At 49.4% G+C, this 19,344-nt stretch overlaps 1 protein-coding gene across 2 annotated transcripts; it reads right to left on the minus strand.

Moving 5' to 3' along the window:
* Window positions 1-647: 647 nt before the first annotated feature.
* UAP1L1 (UDP-N-acetylglucosamine pyrophosphorylase 1 like 1) lies at window positions 648-16,478 on the minus strand. Of its 2 annotated transcripts, XM_051636763.1 has the most exons (9): window positions 16,189-16,478; window positions 11,770-11,974; window positions 9,946-10,121; window positions 8,749-8,921; window positions 7,421-7,614; window positions 6,539-6,679; window positions 4,811-4,996; window positions 3,884-3,950; window positions 648-2,924 (listed from the first exon to the last, which is right to left on the minus strand). In XM_051636763.1, exons 1-9 carry the CDS (start codon window positions 16,463-16,465, stop codon window positions 2,838-2,840), a joined length of 1,506 nt encoding a protein of 501 aa, XP_051492723.1. In that variant the 5' UTR covers window positions 16,466-16,478; the 3' UTR covers window positions 648-2,837. The 2 variants fall into 2 exon arrangements, with proteins under 2 accessions (XP_051492723.1, XP_051492724.1); XM_051636764.1 differs by lacking the exon at window positions 3,884-3,950 and having other exon boundaries at window positions 2,820-2,924.
* Window positions 16,479-19,344: the final 2,866 nt, after the last annotated feature.

The following is a 19,344-nucleotide window of genomic DNA, read 5'->3' on the forward strand; positions in this document are numbered from 1 at the left end:
AAACCCATAAAAAAACCTCAGCAACCTTCACATGGGTGCCAAGAGACAAACATGGGGGGAAGTAGGTAAGGAAGGAAAAATACCTACTTCTGACCTTTGCTGGGTTCAGCACTAAACCCCTAAAAGAGAAAAAAATCTGTCATTTGTAAAAAAATCAGTAACTTCCCTACTGATTGTTCTATAAATAGAGCCCTGTTTGAAAAGTGGAAGCCAAGCAAAGGCTGCATGACAAGTGCTCAGTACCTACAGAGCATCTGTGAAAGCCTGACTCAGCTCCAGATCACTCAGATCTTCAAATAAGACAAACACACACCACCCACAATGAAACTCCTCCTCCCCTCAGTACAAGGAGATTAAAAGCTTGGAAAAAAAACAAACAATCCCCAAACCTAACAGAATTACTGGCCAAGAACTGTCTTCTGTTTTGTGGAGAAAAAATACATCCCACAATGTCAAACTCCCTTGGGATTGACCCTCTGTGCAGCTCCACATCCCCTGCACATGGAAGCGTGGGCATCGCAGCCCCAGCCATGCCATCAGTGACACTGTCTTGTGTCCTGCAGCTCCTGTGGCCACATCCAACACGTGTAGGGACAAAGACAACAAGTGCATTTTCCTCATGAACACAAAACACAGACAGACACATAGAAATCATAGTAACATCTTTATTATAAAAATGCTTAAGTGTCCAAAAGTTTCATTTTTTCATTTTGTAACACATATTAGAATTATTTTGTTACATACAGGACAGATTAATTTTTTTTTTTAAGTTCTCTCAAAATTCTCTATTCCAGTTTAAAATGAGGAACCACAGAAAAAAACCTCAACAGACAAGGCACCCAGCATTCTAATTCAGCTTTTCCTTGAGTACAACCTCTAAAAACCTTGTCAGCATCTCAGTGTACACATGATTAAAGCACATGGGAACTGAAGTTTCAAAAGAAAAAGCACTTTTAAAAGAGCAAAATAAAGATCCTTTCTTTATAGCACAGTGCAATTCAAAAGGAGTGGGTGCCTGAATTCACAAGCCATGTTCACGAAGACACAACACAGACTGTTCTTGGATATAAACCTTGACTGACAGGAATGGAATGACCCACAGAAACACCGTGCAAAAACCATTACAGAACTGAACATCAAGGACAGATGCTTTATTTCTATTAAAGGTGGGAATTGCTGCACATGCAAAGTGAGGTCATCAGAACTGTCATTAGCTCATTTGCATGTGCAAAAGGCTCATTACTCACGTGCATGCAAAGACACTTTATACCTGAAAACTCTGTTTAGATTGGCATTTAGATGCTTTCTTTGGAAAACACAAGCCTTCCCATTTTCATACTTCCCTGACATCCTGAATACAGCTTCATGTCAGGAATTACCAAAAGCCACAGAAGTGATTTAAAAGATTTATGCTTAATAAAATAGCATCAGCAGGTGCATGAAATAACATTCTAAACGAGGCAGCTTGCTCATCACCTTCCCTAACACTGTTAGGGTGTATGGAGTGCTCCTTAAGCAGGAAGCAGTGCTTCCTTAAGTAGGAAGTATGGAGTGCTCCTTATGTAAGGGTGCCCAGCAGTGCACCTGGAGCACCCTCACCAAGGGTGGAACAACTTGGGTGTGTTAAGGCACAGGCTCAGCAGTCCAAAGGCTGGAGGGGATCACAGCCACCCTGCCAGTCCTCAGCTAGGGCTCAGGTCACATAAAATCATATGTTCTGGCAATTAGCATCCTTAATTAGCTGACACTATGGTTAGCAACATCGTCAAAAGGAAGGTATCCGAATAATTACTTCATATGTGAAGGAGTGCTGGAAAACTACCTGGCCAGAAACTGTAGAAGCAGAGGCTGGTGTTTTCCTGCGCACACTGGTTATGCTGGGATTAAGACTTTTATTTTGTTTTCATTAAGCATTAAACTCCCGCAGGATTTGTTCCTCTTGTTTCTTTCAGGTACTTAAAAAGTCCTCTTTGAGGGATTTGGTATATATTAAAACAGAAAAAAATGAGAAGTAAAAGAAACGTTTGTTACAGACAGGAAGAGCAGACAGTTGTTGTGAAAAAAAAATATTGTCTTAATTAAGAAAAAAACCAAACAGGTCAGTACAGCTGTAAAAAGCAATCAGTCTAAGCTGCGTATTTACTTACGTTTTCTTGGAATGGCACCAGCAAGCCTGAATAAGCAAAACAGTCTGTTCTGCTTTGGACTGCCAAACCTCAAGTGATGCCTACAGAGAGAGCATACCCACCAACAGCAGATTCCTCTCTCTGACCTGGTTAGAGAATGGAAATGCTGAACTGGCTCTTCTAATCATCACAGGATTGGGAAAAGGACGGATCTACACAGAAAAAGGCCCCAGTACACAAAGTCATCCCATACTTTTCATGATGGGACCTCAAACTGATTCTTCAGCTGTGAACACAAAACAAAATTCCACCAGCACATACAAGATACCTAACAAGGCACTAAAGAGATTTCATCTTCTTGAATGCAAAGCTGATTTATTAGGCCCTGACTGGCTCTTTTACATATTTGTATGCATAGCAAATAAGAAATATAAAACCTGTTTGGCACACAGAAGGTATTAATCTTCATTCACATCCAAGTCTACAAAACAGATTGAGGTAAAAAAGGCACAGCCTTCCAAGGCACCAAGCAGAACCGGTGAGCATGTACGTGTGTGTAAACACAACTGCTGCAAGGATTTGGTATCAATTCAAAAATGCAAAGCAATTTTTTTATAATGCACTTCATAGCTGACATCTCAGCAATGTCATTTCTTCTAATGGATCTGACAGACAGATATCTGTCTTCAGGGGGAAAGTTCTCCTTCCTCTTCAAGAAGTTCCTAGCACCTTGACTTTGTTTTCATCAAGTACAAAGGGAGAAAGGAAGTCTTTGTCCTTCATGTATGCCTCCAGACCCTGAGAATGTGTAAAAACAGAACTGTTAGATTGGAATTGCATCACACTGGTTACTTGCAGTATTTTTAAGTCTACATAATGTACTCAGAGAAAACTGGCTGGCCAAAGTTAAAAGGTTACAGGAAGGACAGACAACAGCAGCAGTTTCCCAGTGACAGAGATGGAAAGCAGTTCAGCCCTGAGCCTGGGGTTCATGAAGGAGAGACACCCACGAACCATAAAACAAGGGATCTCAGATACAATCTTCCTGGGAAGGGGCAGGCATGGTAGGTGTGTCCTTAATTCACATTAGAATAATCCTAACAAAGAAAAGTTAATTTAAATTGCCTTTTTTTCGTTTTGTATTTACAGTGCATCAGCTGCGATGGGTTCACTACCTGCACACAGAAACCTAGCGAGATGTGAAGTTCTATGAACACCTTTCCCCACAGCACCCACAGATCCTCCTGCAATCCTTTGTTTCTCACCCTGCCTGTCCAACACAGGGAAGCTCCTCTTCTTGCTACTTAAATGGAAGCAGCTTTCCCAGGACCACTTATTTTCAGAGAGGCCAACATGAGAAATCTCTTTTAAGATGCAGTTTCTCTAAAGCCAATGCATCCACCGCACTTCTCATTCAGTGGGAGATGGGCACAGATCAAGATACAACTGAATACAGTGACCCCATGGATTTTGTAATTTGAATATGCTGCACTTTTCATTCAGAAGATCTTAAAGGACTTGTAATTCTTAATGACACTGCACAGCCTCATTGCAAATCTCATTTTCCAGATGGCTGAAACTGAGAGTGAACAAACTGCTGAAGAGAGAACCATGAAGGTAATGCAGAGCCCAAGTCCTAGTTCCCTTGATCTTACCATTTCTCAGTAAGCCCAGGCTAAATAAATCCTCTGTGTTTGGAAGGAAATCAGAGGCAAACCTGCACACTCTTAAAAATACCTCCAGACAGCTATTCTCACCTCGCCAAAGTAAGACACTAACGGAGAAATCTCACACACAGCTGGAGGATCATCGGTTCCTGAGAGACTAGAGAAGACAACACAGGATGAACATCTTGCTGTGTTTAAAAAACAGAGCATCTTCTTTAAAAGATCATCAAGAACAGAATATCCAGAAGGATAAGACATTTATTATATTCAGATGCATCAGACATTATTCAAACATAAAGTGTGAATATAAAAGGAAATAAGCAGGTCACAAATATTTCCCATCAAAACAAGAACATCACTTTTATGGAGGTGCTTGTCAAGTAAAATTAACAGCTCATGCATTTATTAAACTATGAGTTGATACAGTAATAGCCCCATGGAGTACAAGCAGGTTGCTGTTCAGTCTGATGGAGGAAGCACTGGAATTGATAACTGCTGTAACAGCTGATCCTTAAGCCCACCTGAGAATCATGCTGGGTTTTAAGCACTGGGGACATAGTCAGAAAAGTGGAGAAGACTACAAACTACAATTCCTGGCTAACCCCAGAACGGTGGAGAAGGTTGTCCTTGCCTAATGAGCTTCTGCAGGAAGAATGTCTCAACATACATCTCTGGATGCATTTCTGAGTAACCTGTCCTAGATTTGGTCCTGCTCCGGCAGGGGGTCACTTCCGGAGGTCACTTCCAACCCCTGACATTCTGTGATTCAAGCCCAAGGGCAGGACTCTCTACCACAGATAAAGCCCAGAGCACTGTGCATTGCTGCCTAGAATGCTCACAACCACTGCTGAAGCAAGAGCTGTAATGGACATGACTGTGGGTTCAGAAGAGACCAGCTGAACGAAATCTTGCCAAGTCACCCTGTCACCAGACTAATTCCCAGTTCTGCAGGCATGCCAGCCAGTACAATGGGGCAGCCACAGGCAGAGAGGCTATGGAGCTCATAGAACATCATACCTGAGTTTCTCTGGTATCCTACAACCATTTTCATCCAGAAACCTGGCCCCAGCCTTGAGAGCCCAGCGGTAGTGCTGGGCCAGGAGGGCTTGCCGAGCAGTGGTAGGAGTGTCTTGGTCAGCTGTGTCTGCATTTTTTAGTGGTGAGAACTCCTCTTCTCTCAAAACTTCAAATGCCACAAAATTCCTGTTGGTGAATGGGAGAAAATAACAATAATGTAAAACAAAACTATTCCATCAGCCCTGCTGATGCAACAACTTCTTCCATGGGGAAAGGCTCACTTGTATTTCAGGGACCAGCAATGTATGCAACCTGGGGCAGTCAAGCTAAGGAAAGCCCAACTCTTGTGTGAAGAGCAAAGAAGTACCAGGGCCGTATGATGGAAACACACAATAGGCCTAGTCTCTCTGGGAACATAACAGCAGCTTCACAGCCCTCCAGAGCTGTGCACAGCTGAGAGGAAAAGCAACAGTTCTGGAGAGGTTTCTGTGGGATCTCTGAAGGCACTGGGAGGCAGATGGACCAAAAGCTTTGGCTCAGAGTATGGCAGGATGGAGAGATCAGTGATGCCTGAAGCTCAGCAACAGAGCCAGGCTGGATGGCTCCCTTCAGAGCACCACACCCTGCTCCAAGAAACAGACTCACTTGCCAGTCTGTATGCAAGGATCAATTGAGGACACCAGCTGCCAGGGGTGAACAAGTAATATGGAAGGATTCACAGCTGAATGTTAAGTATAGCTGTTTACCAGAAACTGGAATGCAAATTAAAAAATTCCACAGCAGCATCTGTGTGTTTCTGCATTCCATGTGTGAAGAGCAGCTGCCAAGCTGGTTTTGCATAATTATTAAAAAAGCAGAAGGAATCACTGCTTGCAAATGAGTCTTTTCAAAGCCCAGAACTCAGCACTGTTTCCATCAACTGGTTTTGCCTTTGGTACTGAACACACATGAGGAAAGAGGGATCTGTTCAAACCTTGAGCTTCCTATCCTGAAGTAAATCCTCCAAAAAGAAACACACTATCCCCAGACAAAGATAACTCAGTTTGCCCGAGGCCTCTTTTTGCCATTTACTTAACCCAAAACTTTCCTGCTTAATTCAGGACCTCAGAAAACAGGTTTCATAGAACACTTATGCTAAATTCCTAAATTATTAAAATCCCACATTCCCAAAACACAAAGTACCCCTGGCTGTGCTAACACTGCAGCACTGTGCCCTCTGTTTTAGAGCCTTCACAAGTCAACCCTGACAGTTCCCACAGCAAAAGTAACTTGGCCCCACAGTGCTCAAACAACTTGTTTTCCAAGCACAAAGGGTGTGAGCTGAGCCCTGGCACCAAAAATGCACCCAGAGCTGCAGTTGCCATGGAAGCCACAACCCTGAAAGTCCCAATTTTTTCAAGTCTGAATAATCCAACATAGGCTTGTATTAAACACTGGCTTTGATCTCAAGTTCCTTTCCCTTCCTTTCCCTCCTCTTTCCCCTCCCTCCCAGCTGGAACACAGATCTGGGAGCACAGTGGCAGGTAGCCCAGCTGTGCCCAAGCACTGGGTGATCGCAGCTCACAGAGTCCGCAGCGCCACAGCTGCGTTGGAGCTCAGTGTGGATCCAACAGCCTTTCTAACAAGCCACCCACAAACCATGCACTCCCTGCCAAGGTCTGTTGCAACCTACAGTCATTCAAACATTAAGAAGGGGAGGAAGAAAAGAAAATAACGTCTGCCACTAACTTAGAGAACTGGAACACATCAAACACGAACTTCTCCAGCTTTATTCCATTTGGTTTTAGCGGTTTTATCAGATTTCCCTCCTCGTCAATGTAGGGCACCTTCTTTATGGCTACATGATGCCTCAGCTGGGGCTCATATTTCCTGTAAAAGGAGGAGAAACAAGTTCACCTGCTTCATGCCCACTTAGAAAAAAGTAGTACACTTCTGGGAAGCACATGGCTTATTACTGCTCAGGCTCATCTCTCAACTGTCGTGGGTGCTGTTCATTCCAAATCGATCCAAGTCACATCCAGGAAAAAACTTGTCAGCAGAGTAACCTGGCCAGCAGCACTCCCTGCACCAGTAGGACATGACAGGGCAATGCAAGAGGGGAGGGACGATTGAGCAGCTGGCTGGAATTACAGGCAGAGGTAAAAAGGTAGCCCAACTCAGTATCTGACTGGGATGGTGATGGAGCACAGCATCACATGCCCATCTCCCCACAATAAGGTGCAGAGTCCTTCCCCAGCTTCACCCTCTTTTCCAACCTCTGTTGTCCGAAGGGATGGCATGGGTGACACTCCCCTTGGAAATCCTCCCCATGGCGCTGCATCGCTGACTGCATTCCTGAACACAAGGCAGCCACCTGGAGGACCAGGAAGGTCCAGGCACTGGTATAACTCAGACAATTCAGCTACAGCAAAGCACACAACCTCTTCATTGGGTTCAGTCTGAGCTGTCAGAAAGGGGACACGACTGTTTACTACTGTTTGGAAGAGAGGGGAGGTGAAGAGCAAAGCAGGAAGTACCTGTAACTGAAACTACAGAGTGGCAAATGGGAATACCCCCTCTCGGAAGCATTCCTAGGCTACACAGCTGCCTGGCAGGTCTGCTTGGACTTACTGAACTACCATCTCCAGGAACTCAACTGTGAAGAAATGGTTGCAGATATTGCCGGCACTGTACACCAGTCTCCCGGCGGGGCTTTGCTGCTGTGCAGTCTCCAGGCTGATCTCGCTGTACTCCACCACCTGGTAGAGGCCATCCACGCAGCACACCACCCCAACTGGCTCTGTGGGGTAGGCTTTCTCCACCACCTGCAGCCCAGGAGAGAGAGCTATGACTAGGAGAAAGAAAAGCCCAGCACTATTCCAACTTCCAAGTACCAATCATCCTACAGGACTTTTGCATGCAGCTCCTCCAGGAACTTGGAAGCACAGGCAGTGTGGGGTGTACACAGTAGCCTGCAGGCACATTTTGCCCAACACCTGGGCATAAAACCCAGTAACTTGACCACTTAATTGCACAGTTGCTCAGAAGATAAATTACTTAAAAGAGATTACAGAATCATAGAATGGTTTGGGTTGGAAGGGACCTTAAAGATCATCTAGTTCCAACCCCCCTGCCATGGGCAGGGACACCTCCTGCTAGACCAGGTTGCTTAGAGCCCCATCCAATCTGGCCTTGAAAACTTCAAGGGATGGGGCTTCCACCACCTCTCTGAGCAACCTGTTCCAAAGTCTCACCACCCTCATGGTGAAGAACTTCTTCCTAACATCTAATCTAAATCTACCCACCTCTAGTTTTGATCCATTCCCCCTAGTCCTACCACTGCCCAACATCCTAAAAAGTCCCTCACCAAACTGGCATACTGTGAGGCATTTCTTTTATCAAGGGACCTGGCATTAATTGGAAAATGTTTGCAGCTATTACCCTTCAGCTCTCTGTTCCCATGAACATTTTTATGGATTAAAGTAATATAAAACCCTCATTGGGGACCTGCTGCTTTAGGGTGACAAAACCAGGCTCCTTTGGCTTTCCCCATCTCTCACAGTGGGGCATAAGGAATGCCTCCATTAGACTTAAAGGTGCTTTCATAACACACAACCCAGCCCAAAACTGCTCCTAGATGGCCCAAGTGCCTTTAGACAAACAGCAGCACAGCAATGGGAAGCAATTCTAGGTCCTAGTTTCCTGTGCAGTTCCAGTCCCTGCTCTAACTAAAGGTTATTTTCCACAAGACTCTGGGAGGAGGAGAGGAACCCACAGGTAGGGATCCCAGAGGTAATGCAGGCAGCAAACAGCTCCTCTAAACCTGCCTGGAGGGAGTTGCTGTTGAACAGAGGTCTGAACACACGGCTTCATCTGAGCTCACCTTGGGCAGCAGCTGCCAAGCATAACCAGACCATAACTCCCCATGAGGAAGTGGCCCAGCATCAGTACCACCTCACCTTTGCACCACAATCTGCCCCTTTGGAAACACAAAAGCCTATGAAGACTGGATCTGCCATTTTCACCAGAATATTGTCCACACAGTACACATGGACATACTGGATCCCACGCTGCTTCATGTCCTCCAAGATCTTATTATCCACCAAAGCCTGGTACAAGCCTCCATTGCCATCTATAAGACAAGATAAAAGAGAAAGCCCTGGCTAATTAGTGACTTTGTAGGTATTTTGTGGCTAGCAGAGCAAAAGCCGTAAGGCCTGAACAAACTTTCTTTAACAGGAGAGCAAGGAGTGGTTTCTAGCCAAAAGTCAGTATTGTCAGGTTTTATTTCCAGCTCTTGTCATGCAGTTCAGACAAGCCTGTTCCCCTCTACACCCCAGCTCCCTCGCCTGCAGAGCAGGACTGTGGGAACCAGCTTCACAGAGAAGTGGTATGACACTTAATGAAGCCTTCTAAGATCCTCAAGAGGGAAAAGAGTAGAGGGCAAAATCTTATGCAGAGGGTAGGAAAAGCCTGTTACATATCTCCTCTTCCAGTGCAGAGCAAAAACCTACTTAAAACTCAGCATGAAAATAAATAAATCTTACTCTCTGATCATCTCCCCCTGCAACTTCCCAATGCATTTCTAAAGGCTTGAAGTGCAGCTGCACAAAAGACACCTGTCCAGTTGTTCATCACAGATCACCTTTTCATGGTTTCTCCTCTGACACCCTGTCAGCCCACAAAAAGCACCTGCAGCCACAATACCACATCACTGCACCATGGCCCTGACCTCTCACCATGTAAAAGGTTAAGAGAACTTTACTAGATGAGACATTGCAATCGTTTTGGAGAGTTAATTTTGCTGCTTTTTCATCCATTTCCAGCAATCAACCTTGACTGGGAACCTGGCTCACAGCAGGGAGGCAGCACCCCAGGGACCTCATGCCCTGCCCATGCACCTTGTTCCTCACCTGCCAATACTCTCAAGCTTTGATAAAAAACACGTGCTGTGGACAAATCTCCAGCAAGAACTACAAAGAGATTGCTACACTCTTGGTTACTAGACTGAAACATTCAACAGAACCCTCCCACGCTGACCAGAAGCATCAACACTGACCTTCAAAGACTGCTCCATGTGCCAAGGCTGGCTGATGGCTGGTAGCAATTATCAACATATATTAATTGCATTCTTGTAAGAGTGAACAGTAGGGTACCTGGAGCCATAGCAATTTTCCCCTTCTCCTCCAAGATGGCTTTCCCATCAAAGGTGACAGCAGGCAGCATCCTCTGTTCAAACATCACCACGTTAGATCTGTCCAGGTTGAAGTAGTTGTGTCGTACAAAGAATTCCTCTGTTGGCGCCAGCGTGAACTCACTTGTCATGATGTACCTGGGCAGGAATGCATGCTGAGCCATGAGTGAGGAAAGCACAAGCAAAAGAGAAAACTACAAATGGAACATAAAAGGGAGGAAAGCCAAGAGTGTTAAATGAGAGAGACTAGAGTACCCTGCAACTGAGCAGGAGAGCTCCCCTCCAGCACTGATCCCACAGGAAGGCCCCACAGGGTCTTGTGCATGACCCAGTCCACAGACTTAGCTCCAGCCAGGACAGAAGAGCCATTCCCTAAATGTGAATGACATCTGGAGATCTGGTTGAGCTGGAAAACAAGGCAAAGGACACTACAACAGCCTCACTCATCTCAGAGTCAAACTGATGTTAAGTACCAAAGGAAGCATTGACCAGCATGAGATGCTGGGAATGAGCTGTGACTCCCCAGCAGCTCTGTCTGCCAGCATTTTTCCCATGACGGCTGCATGATTTGTTTTTCTCTTAAGTTTCTCTATTTCCTCCTCTCATTCCAGCTTCCTCTTGCTGCTGTCTCTGTCTCCACTGCACTCCTTCTTCAACAGTGGCCAAGAGTCATCTTCATGGTCTACTTGTCTAGCACTTCAACAAGTTGGCACAGGTACATGGGGTCCTCTGCCACCATGCCGAGGGTATCTGTCCTTTGCACAGGACTGGATGTCACATGTGCCCCGATTTCCATCTTTGCAGCACAGCACCGCCTGTTCTGCAGCAGCCAACAGACCCTCTGCCAGGGAGAGGAACCCTAAACATGATCAGCACGTGTTGTACCCTGCAAACAAACCATCCTGGCTTCCAGCAGTCCCAGGGATGGTGCCTTTGCAGTTGAGGTGACATACACATGGCTTCAGAAAGAAACACAACATGGACTGAAACCACCTTTGACCTCCAATCTGTAAAACAATGTGCTACCCTGAAGACCTCAGACAACTGATCTCACTCTTCCCAAACCCTGGCTCAGCCCAGACAGTTTCATAAAGGTGTCTATAATCAAAGGACACTTGCAGAAAACACTGCTAGAAGCATCCTGCAGCACCTTTCTCTCTCACCCACCACATCCTACAGCAAATTCACATTTTGCACCTTGCACAGAGCTAGTCTCTTTGAAGCCTGGAAGCTTTTGAAACCTAGGAGCAGCTAGGAGTGACAGCAGCCAGCTGTAAACAACCACAGCAGGAGATGGCCTGAAAATGGAGCATAAGAATTTACTGCTACAAGGGAAGAGTTTTTTTGCTGCAGCAGACACTGCAGGCAAAGGAGGAAGGGCCTGGAAGGTGAGCTCTAGGCCATCCCTCCCCTCCATGCAGGAACCTGAGGAAGCACAGAGCAAACAGGTGAAATTTCTTGCAAAGCATCTGAAACAGGCACTGAAAGTGCTGTTTATAGTGTTGTCAGGGGCTGTGCTTGAAAAGACAGCACAGTGCAGCAGTCAGGGTAGTGGTCAGTGACTCAAGGGCAGTGCTCAGTCCCCCAGGTCTGCAGACACAGACCTGAACCTCCCCATCCCTGCGCACTCTCCCCCAGCTGCTGGCATCACACATCCTGCTGACAAAAGGCTTTTCCCTCATGTGTCTCTGTCTGGCACCCAGCAAAGGGTTTCTAGAAGACAACATATGCAAGACTGCAAAGCAAAGAGCCCTGCACAGTAGGTCTGTGGCTCCAGGTCACCTACCAGGGGATGGCACACTTGCAGTCATGTCTCTGGCCAGCGAGCTGCTCCACTTTGCGGATTCTTTCTGCCTGGATCTGATACAAGGTTTTGCCACTGGGCAAACCCACGTTGTACATGCCCTTAGGATAGCTCACACCCAGGCGAGTTCCTTGTCCTCCAGCCAGGAGCAGCACTGCCACCTTGTTCTGTGAGATGTGGTGCAAGCCTGAACAGGAGAAAAAAGCCCAAGGGAACATTAGAATCACACCAGCAGACAACACCCTGTGCTATTCTCCTAAGTCTTTCTGTACAGCTCAGGCAGCAGCCAGAAGCTGCCAGTTGAATGCCTACTGCTGGCAGTTCAGAGAGAGAAAGATGATGCTTCACACAATACTAAAACATTAATTTCACTTCTTTGGCTGAACAGTTTCCTCACCTAAAGCAGCAGTGATGTAACAGGAAACAGCCATGAGGTTGCAGCTTAGGAGGTTCAACTACACATTAGGGCAAATGTGGGGGATGTCCTTCCTTCACAGTTTTCAAAGCTTACTTTGATAAAGCCATAGCTGATCTGACTGGGTATGGGTCTGTTCCAAACAAGGGTTGGACAAGAGACCTCCAAGAGGTCCCTTGTGACCATTGTTTCCACATCCCAAACAAACAAAGTCTCATTATCTTTAGTAGATACACACAGATATACACGTCTATGGGGCTGGATGGAATACACCCAAAGGTACTGAGGGAGCTGGCAAAAGTGCTTGTCAAGCCACTTTCCACCATTTACCATCTGGAGAGGTCCCAGTTGACTGGAGATTGGCAAATGTCACCCCCAGCTACAAGAAGGGCCAAAAGGAGGATCCAGGGAATTACAGGCCTGTCAGTCTGACCTCAGCGCTGCATGCTGATGCAAATGAAATAAGCATAATTTTACGCAACAAACCACAAGCAATTAGTGACCCTTTTGCATCTTTACTGAAATTCCCATTGCAAAAGACCTGGAGCACAGACCAGAAGGTCTAAGGTACTAGAGATGACAACATTCCTAGTCCTAGTCCCTGGCACATGGTTTGCCAACATATGACACCATCACAGAAGGGAAGGACCTGAGCAAAGGGCTGCAGGAGGATTCCAAGCCTCCCAGCATCCCGCTGGGCTCATGGCTGTCCCCACACCAGGATCTGGCACCAGGGCAGCAAACCTTTCCAGCAAGGAAGAGTGAGGGTGAGACTCTGCACACCAGCCTAGCTCACTGCAGCCCTGGGAACACCCACCTCAGTAAAATATGCTTCCCTGCTCTCCTCCTCCCCCTGCCCTTACCTCTCCTCCCCTCACAGAGACTCAGCAAACCAACAGCTTCCAGCTGGCCCCTGTTCCCACACTCCTGCCAGGACCAGTCTCACCATCACCTCTGCTCACCCCAGCCTTGGAGCAACAGCCCCAGGATGGAGCAGGGAGGAGTCACCAGCCACTGGAAGGGGCAGCAGCCATCACTAAATTACCAGTGAGGAGAGGAAGGGAAAGGGATTGCAGTTCAAAACCAAAGCCAAACTCTTCAGTTTTGGGTCCCACTGTTGTGGCAGCCAGTCCCCATCCTGGGCAGAGCAGGGACAGGATGGTGATGGCTGTAGCTGAAGGAGCAAGGTCATGGTTATCTTCTGCAGCATATTAAATACAAACAGCTCAACCAAATAGCAAAGGGAAGATGTGTTGATAGATACTCATCAATGCTGCAGGACGTTTCATTCTGCATAGAAAGTAAAAAACAAAAACAGATTTTGCAGGAAACACAGATTGATCTTGCAAGAGCAGATTGAATTCTCCTGAACAGGCACATCAGCCCAATTACAAGAGCAGTCAGCAAGAGAGGAATAAAGCAAAAAGTTAAACTCCCTCCATTCTGCAGAGTAGTCAGATACCAGAATAGGCTCATCAAAACCTCTGGTGAAATGAGAGCTATGCTGGGGTCCATGCCCAAGACTTAAGAGTTTATTAACAAAACACTCACAGACTGGAAAAGCATCTGTGCTTGATTTATACCATCATCCCTAAGGCTGCCTAGAATATGTGATCACTTAAAGATCTGAATGCAAACCTGACCAGGCTAAGTTTATTGTCTCTGAGACAGTAACAATGTATTATTTTTTAAACTATTTAAATGTACCTTGGGTGTTCCCAAGACTAAGTTCTGAGTTGCGTAGTTCTTCTAACCATGATTTTTTATCAAGAAAAGGGGGAAGGGGAAAGGAGGAGACATCATTTCAGCTGTTCAGTCTTTGTTCACCAAGGACAAGCTGCAGGTGGGAGCTGCTGGTGACTTGGACATCTGCAGGCAGAACACAGGTGACCTCAGCTCAGGGGTGATCCTGACCCTGCAACCAGGGGCTGCATCAGCTGTGCAGCCTCAGGGACATTAAGCAGCAGCCTGGCCGGCTCACCCTGCTCTCCTCCAGCTCAACACCACCAGCAACGTGCTGGAAACAAGAGCTTCTCCAAACCTGCATCCCCTCAGGGACCCACAATCCCTGCAAAGCCTGTGGGGATGCTGGATCTGCTGGAACACACTGTGTGGGGGCACAAGGACACTCCTGGAGAAGAGGCCACGTCTGCAGGGACATGGGGCATGCCAGCGCTGCCCAGCTCAGTGGCACAAAGTCTCGCTCCCAACAGCCCTCCTCCAGGCAATCAAACCGAGCCTGATTTTCATCTGCAGCATTAAACTGGATTACAAACCACAAGCACCACGTCCCCCTCTCCTGGTACAAGTTAAGAATCGCTGTCCACAGGACCCGCGTGACTTGGGGTCATGAAGACTTCAAGGTCAGCTGACCCGTGTGCAATGCCAGTAGTCCCAGACACGTGCGACCTCTGCAAGCAATGCTTGCCTTCTCTTCCCTGTTGTGGAAGGTGGCACCAGGCAGATACACCAGCTTCTCACTGGAACAGCAGGGCAGAGGATGAAGGACCCAGTTTGATAAAATCATTAATTTAACTGCATGGCCCTGACCTAGACCCATTGGGTTCCCTTCCTCCTCACCGACACCCTTTAGCAAAAGGCAGCGACCACCATCCAAGCGGGTCCCCTGCCAAACGATCTGGGCTCCACCGTGGTGCTCACCAGGCACCACCACCCTCCTCTGCTGGGCTGGAGATGTGAGCACAGCTGGTGGAAACAAATCCCCAGTCTCCTCCCACTCCCTCCACCACCACTCAGCAGGAGTGGCAGAAAAGCTCCTCTGCCCTGTGACCCTGACACTTCTATTTTTGCTTTTGCTTGGAAATTTTTACTCCCCACATCCCCACCTCTTTGACAGAAGACAGTCAAGGCTGTGCAGATGGTTGCCACAATTTAGGCAAGTGTCTCTCTGACCACAGCTGGTTTTTTCTGGTTTCCTTTTTTTATGATGATTATTTTTTAACAGTGCTGTTATTTTATGAAGGAGACACATCAGAACCTGTGTAATTAAATGAAAAAAATCATGGACTTGGAAAAAAGCAGAGGATGTCTATGTAAGACGTATGTGCTACGTGGGGAGCACAGCCCTCACATCCAGCCACTCCCTCCCCATCACCTCCAACTTTCACACACACACAGGGTGACCAGGGAAAGCCACCAGCATCTGCCAGGCTCCAAAAGCCATGGAAGTTGGGCTCTCCTGGACTTCCTCCACACTACCCACCTGCTGTGCTCCCAGACCCCATCTCCCTCCTGCACTGAATGTGGCACAGCCTGGATGGGGCTCTACATCAGCCCCTGTGCCAGCACAAGACTACATCCATCTGATGCAGGACCCTATTCCAGCAGCGATGCAAACCCTCTGCTCCCACCCTCCCCAGGGACATCACCTGCCCGAAAGGCACAGCGTTATCCCATGTCACCCCGTGTCCAGCCAACCATGCGCCGCCCAGTCTCTGCCACTGTATTTAACAGCTAAGAGGGAAAACTCAGTGTCTCAGCCCCAAAGAGCCTCCACAGCCCCCACGGGACACCGGGCTGCCTGCGGCCAGCGCCTGCACAGCTCCTGCCCGACACGCCACGGGCCCTGCTCAGTGTCCCACGGGCCCTTCCCGACGCCCCGCAGGCCCCACTCCCTGCCCCGGGGTCCCACGGGCACAGCCCCGCTCCCCGCACCAGCCGAGGCTCGGCAGGGGCGGACTGAGGGGCGTCCCGCGCACCCCGCGCCTCGCACGGCAGCGCGGGCCGGGCCCGGGTCGGATCCAGCTGGCCCGGCCCGCTCCCGCCGGCAGCCCCGGCTGGCTTTTAGGACAAGTCTCGGTATTTTTGGCACGGAGCGGCGGCAGCCCGCGCTACGGAACCTGCCGACACCGCAACAGGCGCCCCAGCCGCGCCCCGGCGCGGGTAGCGAGGCGGGAGGGCAGCACCACGGGCCGGGCCCCAGCCCCTGCCCCGCCCCAGCACGGGCGGCCCCGCGGCCCGCTCACCTTCCGCCTCCCAGCGCTCCAGCGCGGCGGCGCCGCTGCGGCGGGCGCTGCCCAGCAGCCGGTCGGGGAGCGGCTCCATCCGGCCGTCCAGACGCTCCGGCGGCTCCGTTCGGCGGGCCCCGGCTGCCGCCGCCAGCCGGCAGTGCTCGCCCAGCCCGGGCGGCAGCGCCGCCAGCAGCGCCCCGCGCTGCGCCGGGCCCAGCTCGGCCCAGAAGCGCAGGAGGTGGCTCTGCCCGCACCGCGCCAGCCGCGCCCGCACCTCCTCGGGCGGCCCCATGGCCCCGACAGCGGCCTCTGCCCGGCTGCGGCACCGGGGGCGGAACGAGGCGGGCAAGGGCGGGACCACGAGGGAAAGGCGGTGGATGTTGGCTGCCTGGACCGTTATGCCTTGGACACCGTTTTCCATGTTACTCTCCTGGAGAAAGCGGCTGCTCGTGGCTTGGAGAGGGGTGCTGCTCGCTGGGTGAAACAGTGGCTGGTGGCCAGGCCCCAAGAGTTGTGCTGAATGGAGTTAAACTCAGCGGGTGGCTGGTCACTAGTGGTGTTCCCCAGGGCTCAGTCTTGGGGATAGTTCTCTTTAAGATCTTTATCAATGATCTGGACCCCTCATCCAGAGGGTCAGGTGCACCCTCACTTTGCAGAAGACACTAAGCTGGGAGGGAGTGTTGATCTGCCTGAGGATGGGAAGGGTCTACAGAGGGATCTGGACAGCTGAGGGCCACTGTATGAGGTTCAACAAGACTCAGTGCCAGGTCCTGCACTTGGGTCACAACAACCCCACACAACACTCCAGGCTTGGGGAAGAGTGGCTGGAAAGTGCCCGGTGGAAAAGGACCTGGGGTGTTGGTTGACAGTGGCTGAATATGAGCCAGCATGTGCCCAGTGGCCAAGAAGGCCAATGGCATTGTTATAGGTGAATCAGGAATTTAATTTGCTGATCAAATCTGAATGTATATGGCTGGGTGTCAGGCTGCCATGTTTGTTAAATATTTGTAGTTATGTTCTGTTATGTAATGGTTAATGTTGGAAGTTATACTTTGTTATTTAATGCTAAATGCTGATGGCCATATCAGGTAGATAAAACAATAAGTTATATAACATCTTGATTGACTGTGTAAGTCCCGGAGAACAACAACAACGCAGAGAATGGGATTTACCGAGAGAAAGAGACAGACCCTCCCCCCCCCCCTGCAACGGTGGGAAAGGGAATGGAATTTGCCGAGACGGGGGGAGGACCTCCCAAAAACGGCGGGACAAGGATGGAATTTTCCAAGAGAGGTGGACCCTCCAAACGGCAGGAAAAAGAACTGTATAAAAGGGACCCCCGCGCAGAGCCGCGTGCGCGCCGCTGGCAGAGCACAGACTCTCCGGTCGCCCAGCGCTGTTTGCTCACCTACCTCGAATAAATGGAATAATTTCTAAATTATTTTCCTGGCTAGTTATTGCCGATTACAGCATCATGGCTTGTATCAGCACTGGTGTGGCCAGCAGGAGCAGTGCAGGGATCATCCCCCTGTGCTGGGCACTGGGGAGGGGGCACCTGGAATCCTGGGGTCAGGTCTGGGCCCCTCACAACAAGAAGCACATGGAGGGGCTGGAGCGTGTCCAAAGAAGGGCAGTGGAGCTGGGGAAGGGGCTGGAGCACAGGTCTGATGAGGAGAAGCTGAGGGAATCAGGGATGTTCAGCCTGGAGACAAGGAGGCTGAGGGGAGACCTGCTGGCTCTGCAGCTGCCTGAGAGGAGGTTGGAGCCAGGGGGGTTGGTCTCTGCTCCCAAGGAACAAGCAAAAGAACAAGAGGAAATGGCCTCAAGTTATGCCAGAGGAGGTTTAGATTGGATGTTGGGAACAATTTCTTCACTGAAAAGGGTGTCAAGCCCTGGCACAGGCTGCCCAGGGTGGTGGTGGAGTCCCTGTTTCTGGAGGGACTTAAAAGCTGTGTAGATACAGTGCTGAGGGACATGGGACAGTGGTCGCCTTGGCAGTGTTGGGTTAATGGTTGGATCCCATTATTTTAAAGTTCTTTTCCAACCAAAACATTTTATGCTTCTATGACATATGGCCCCACCCAGAGCAGCTTCGCTGTCCCTCACAGGTGCAGAGCTGGTCAGCAGCTGTGATGATTCCCCTGGACCCAGGGTCTGCAGCATGTTCCCTGCTTGCCTCTGCTCCAATCTGGTAATGTGTGCTTTCCAAGAACAGCTCCTGCCTCCCAAGAACCTGCCATCCTTCCCCACTACACAGTCCCTGCCCAGTGCATGCCCATGGCTCTGCCCTGTGAGGCTGCCTTTGGCCAGCACAGCATTTCCGTACAGCCAAGTTCCCAGTCTGTCTCCTGGTCTGAGCACAGCAGCTGGCACCCAGCAGGCCCCCTCTGCAGCAGGCTGTGCCAGCTGGTGCCAGACATCTTTGGCTGCTAGGGTGTACCTGATGGGGATGCCAGGGGTGCTAGTGCTGGGACCTTGGTTCCTGGGAAAGTCTCACACCCCTTCTTGCACCCAAAAAGCTCTTGGGGTGACTTCAGCACAGCAGGGTGGTGGGTGGATCCTGCCCCACTGTGGCTATGGTGCCAGCCACAGGGTCAGGGCTCAACTCACAACTCCATGTCCCCATCAGAGGTGGCATGACTAGATGCAAAAAACCAAAGATCAAGGCTGGGCCAGTCTGGAGGTGCCAGAAGACACACGAGGTGGTATCCCCTGCAGCTCATGCTGTGGTCACAGACTGTGGACAGTGCCATGTCCTACACTCCTGCCCCAGTGTATTCCATCCCTTCTTGTAGCTGGGCACCCTGTCACAGCCATTGGCCTGTCCCCCTGGCATCCTGCCAGCAGTTGGAGCCTAGCTAAGCAGGAGACAAGAAGACACACACACAGCTGCTCAGATGTAGCCACCTCCTTGCATGTGACCAGAGTTAGGGGAGCTGTACCCCATCTGGATGTGACAATCAGGCCAGGAAGAAAGCCTGACAGTTTTCAAAGCTTTTGTTTCACCCTCTGTTCTCTATTTCACGTGACTCAACACAGCCCCTGCTTGAGCAGGGGCTTGGGTTTCAAAAACTCTCTCTGCTCCTGTTTATACAAAGCCTATTCCTGCTGCGGCTGCATTCCTGGCTTGCCTGGTGTGTCGTGCAGGTCTTTCCACAAGTAGTACCTGCA

The sequence above is a fragment of the Apus apus genome, chromosome 19 (genome assembly GCF_020740795.1).
Source record: "Apus apus isolate bApuApu2 chromosome 19, bApuApu2.pri.cur, whole genome shotgun sequence".
Taxonomy (NCBI): domain Eukaryota; kingdom Metazoa; phylum Chordata; class Aves; order Apodiformes; family Apodidae; genus Apus; species Apus apus.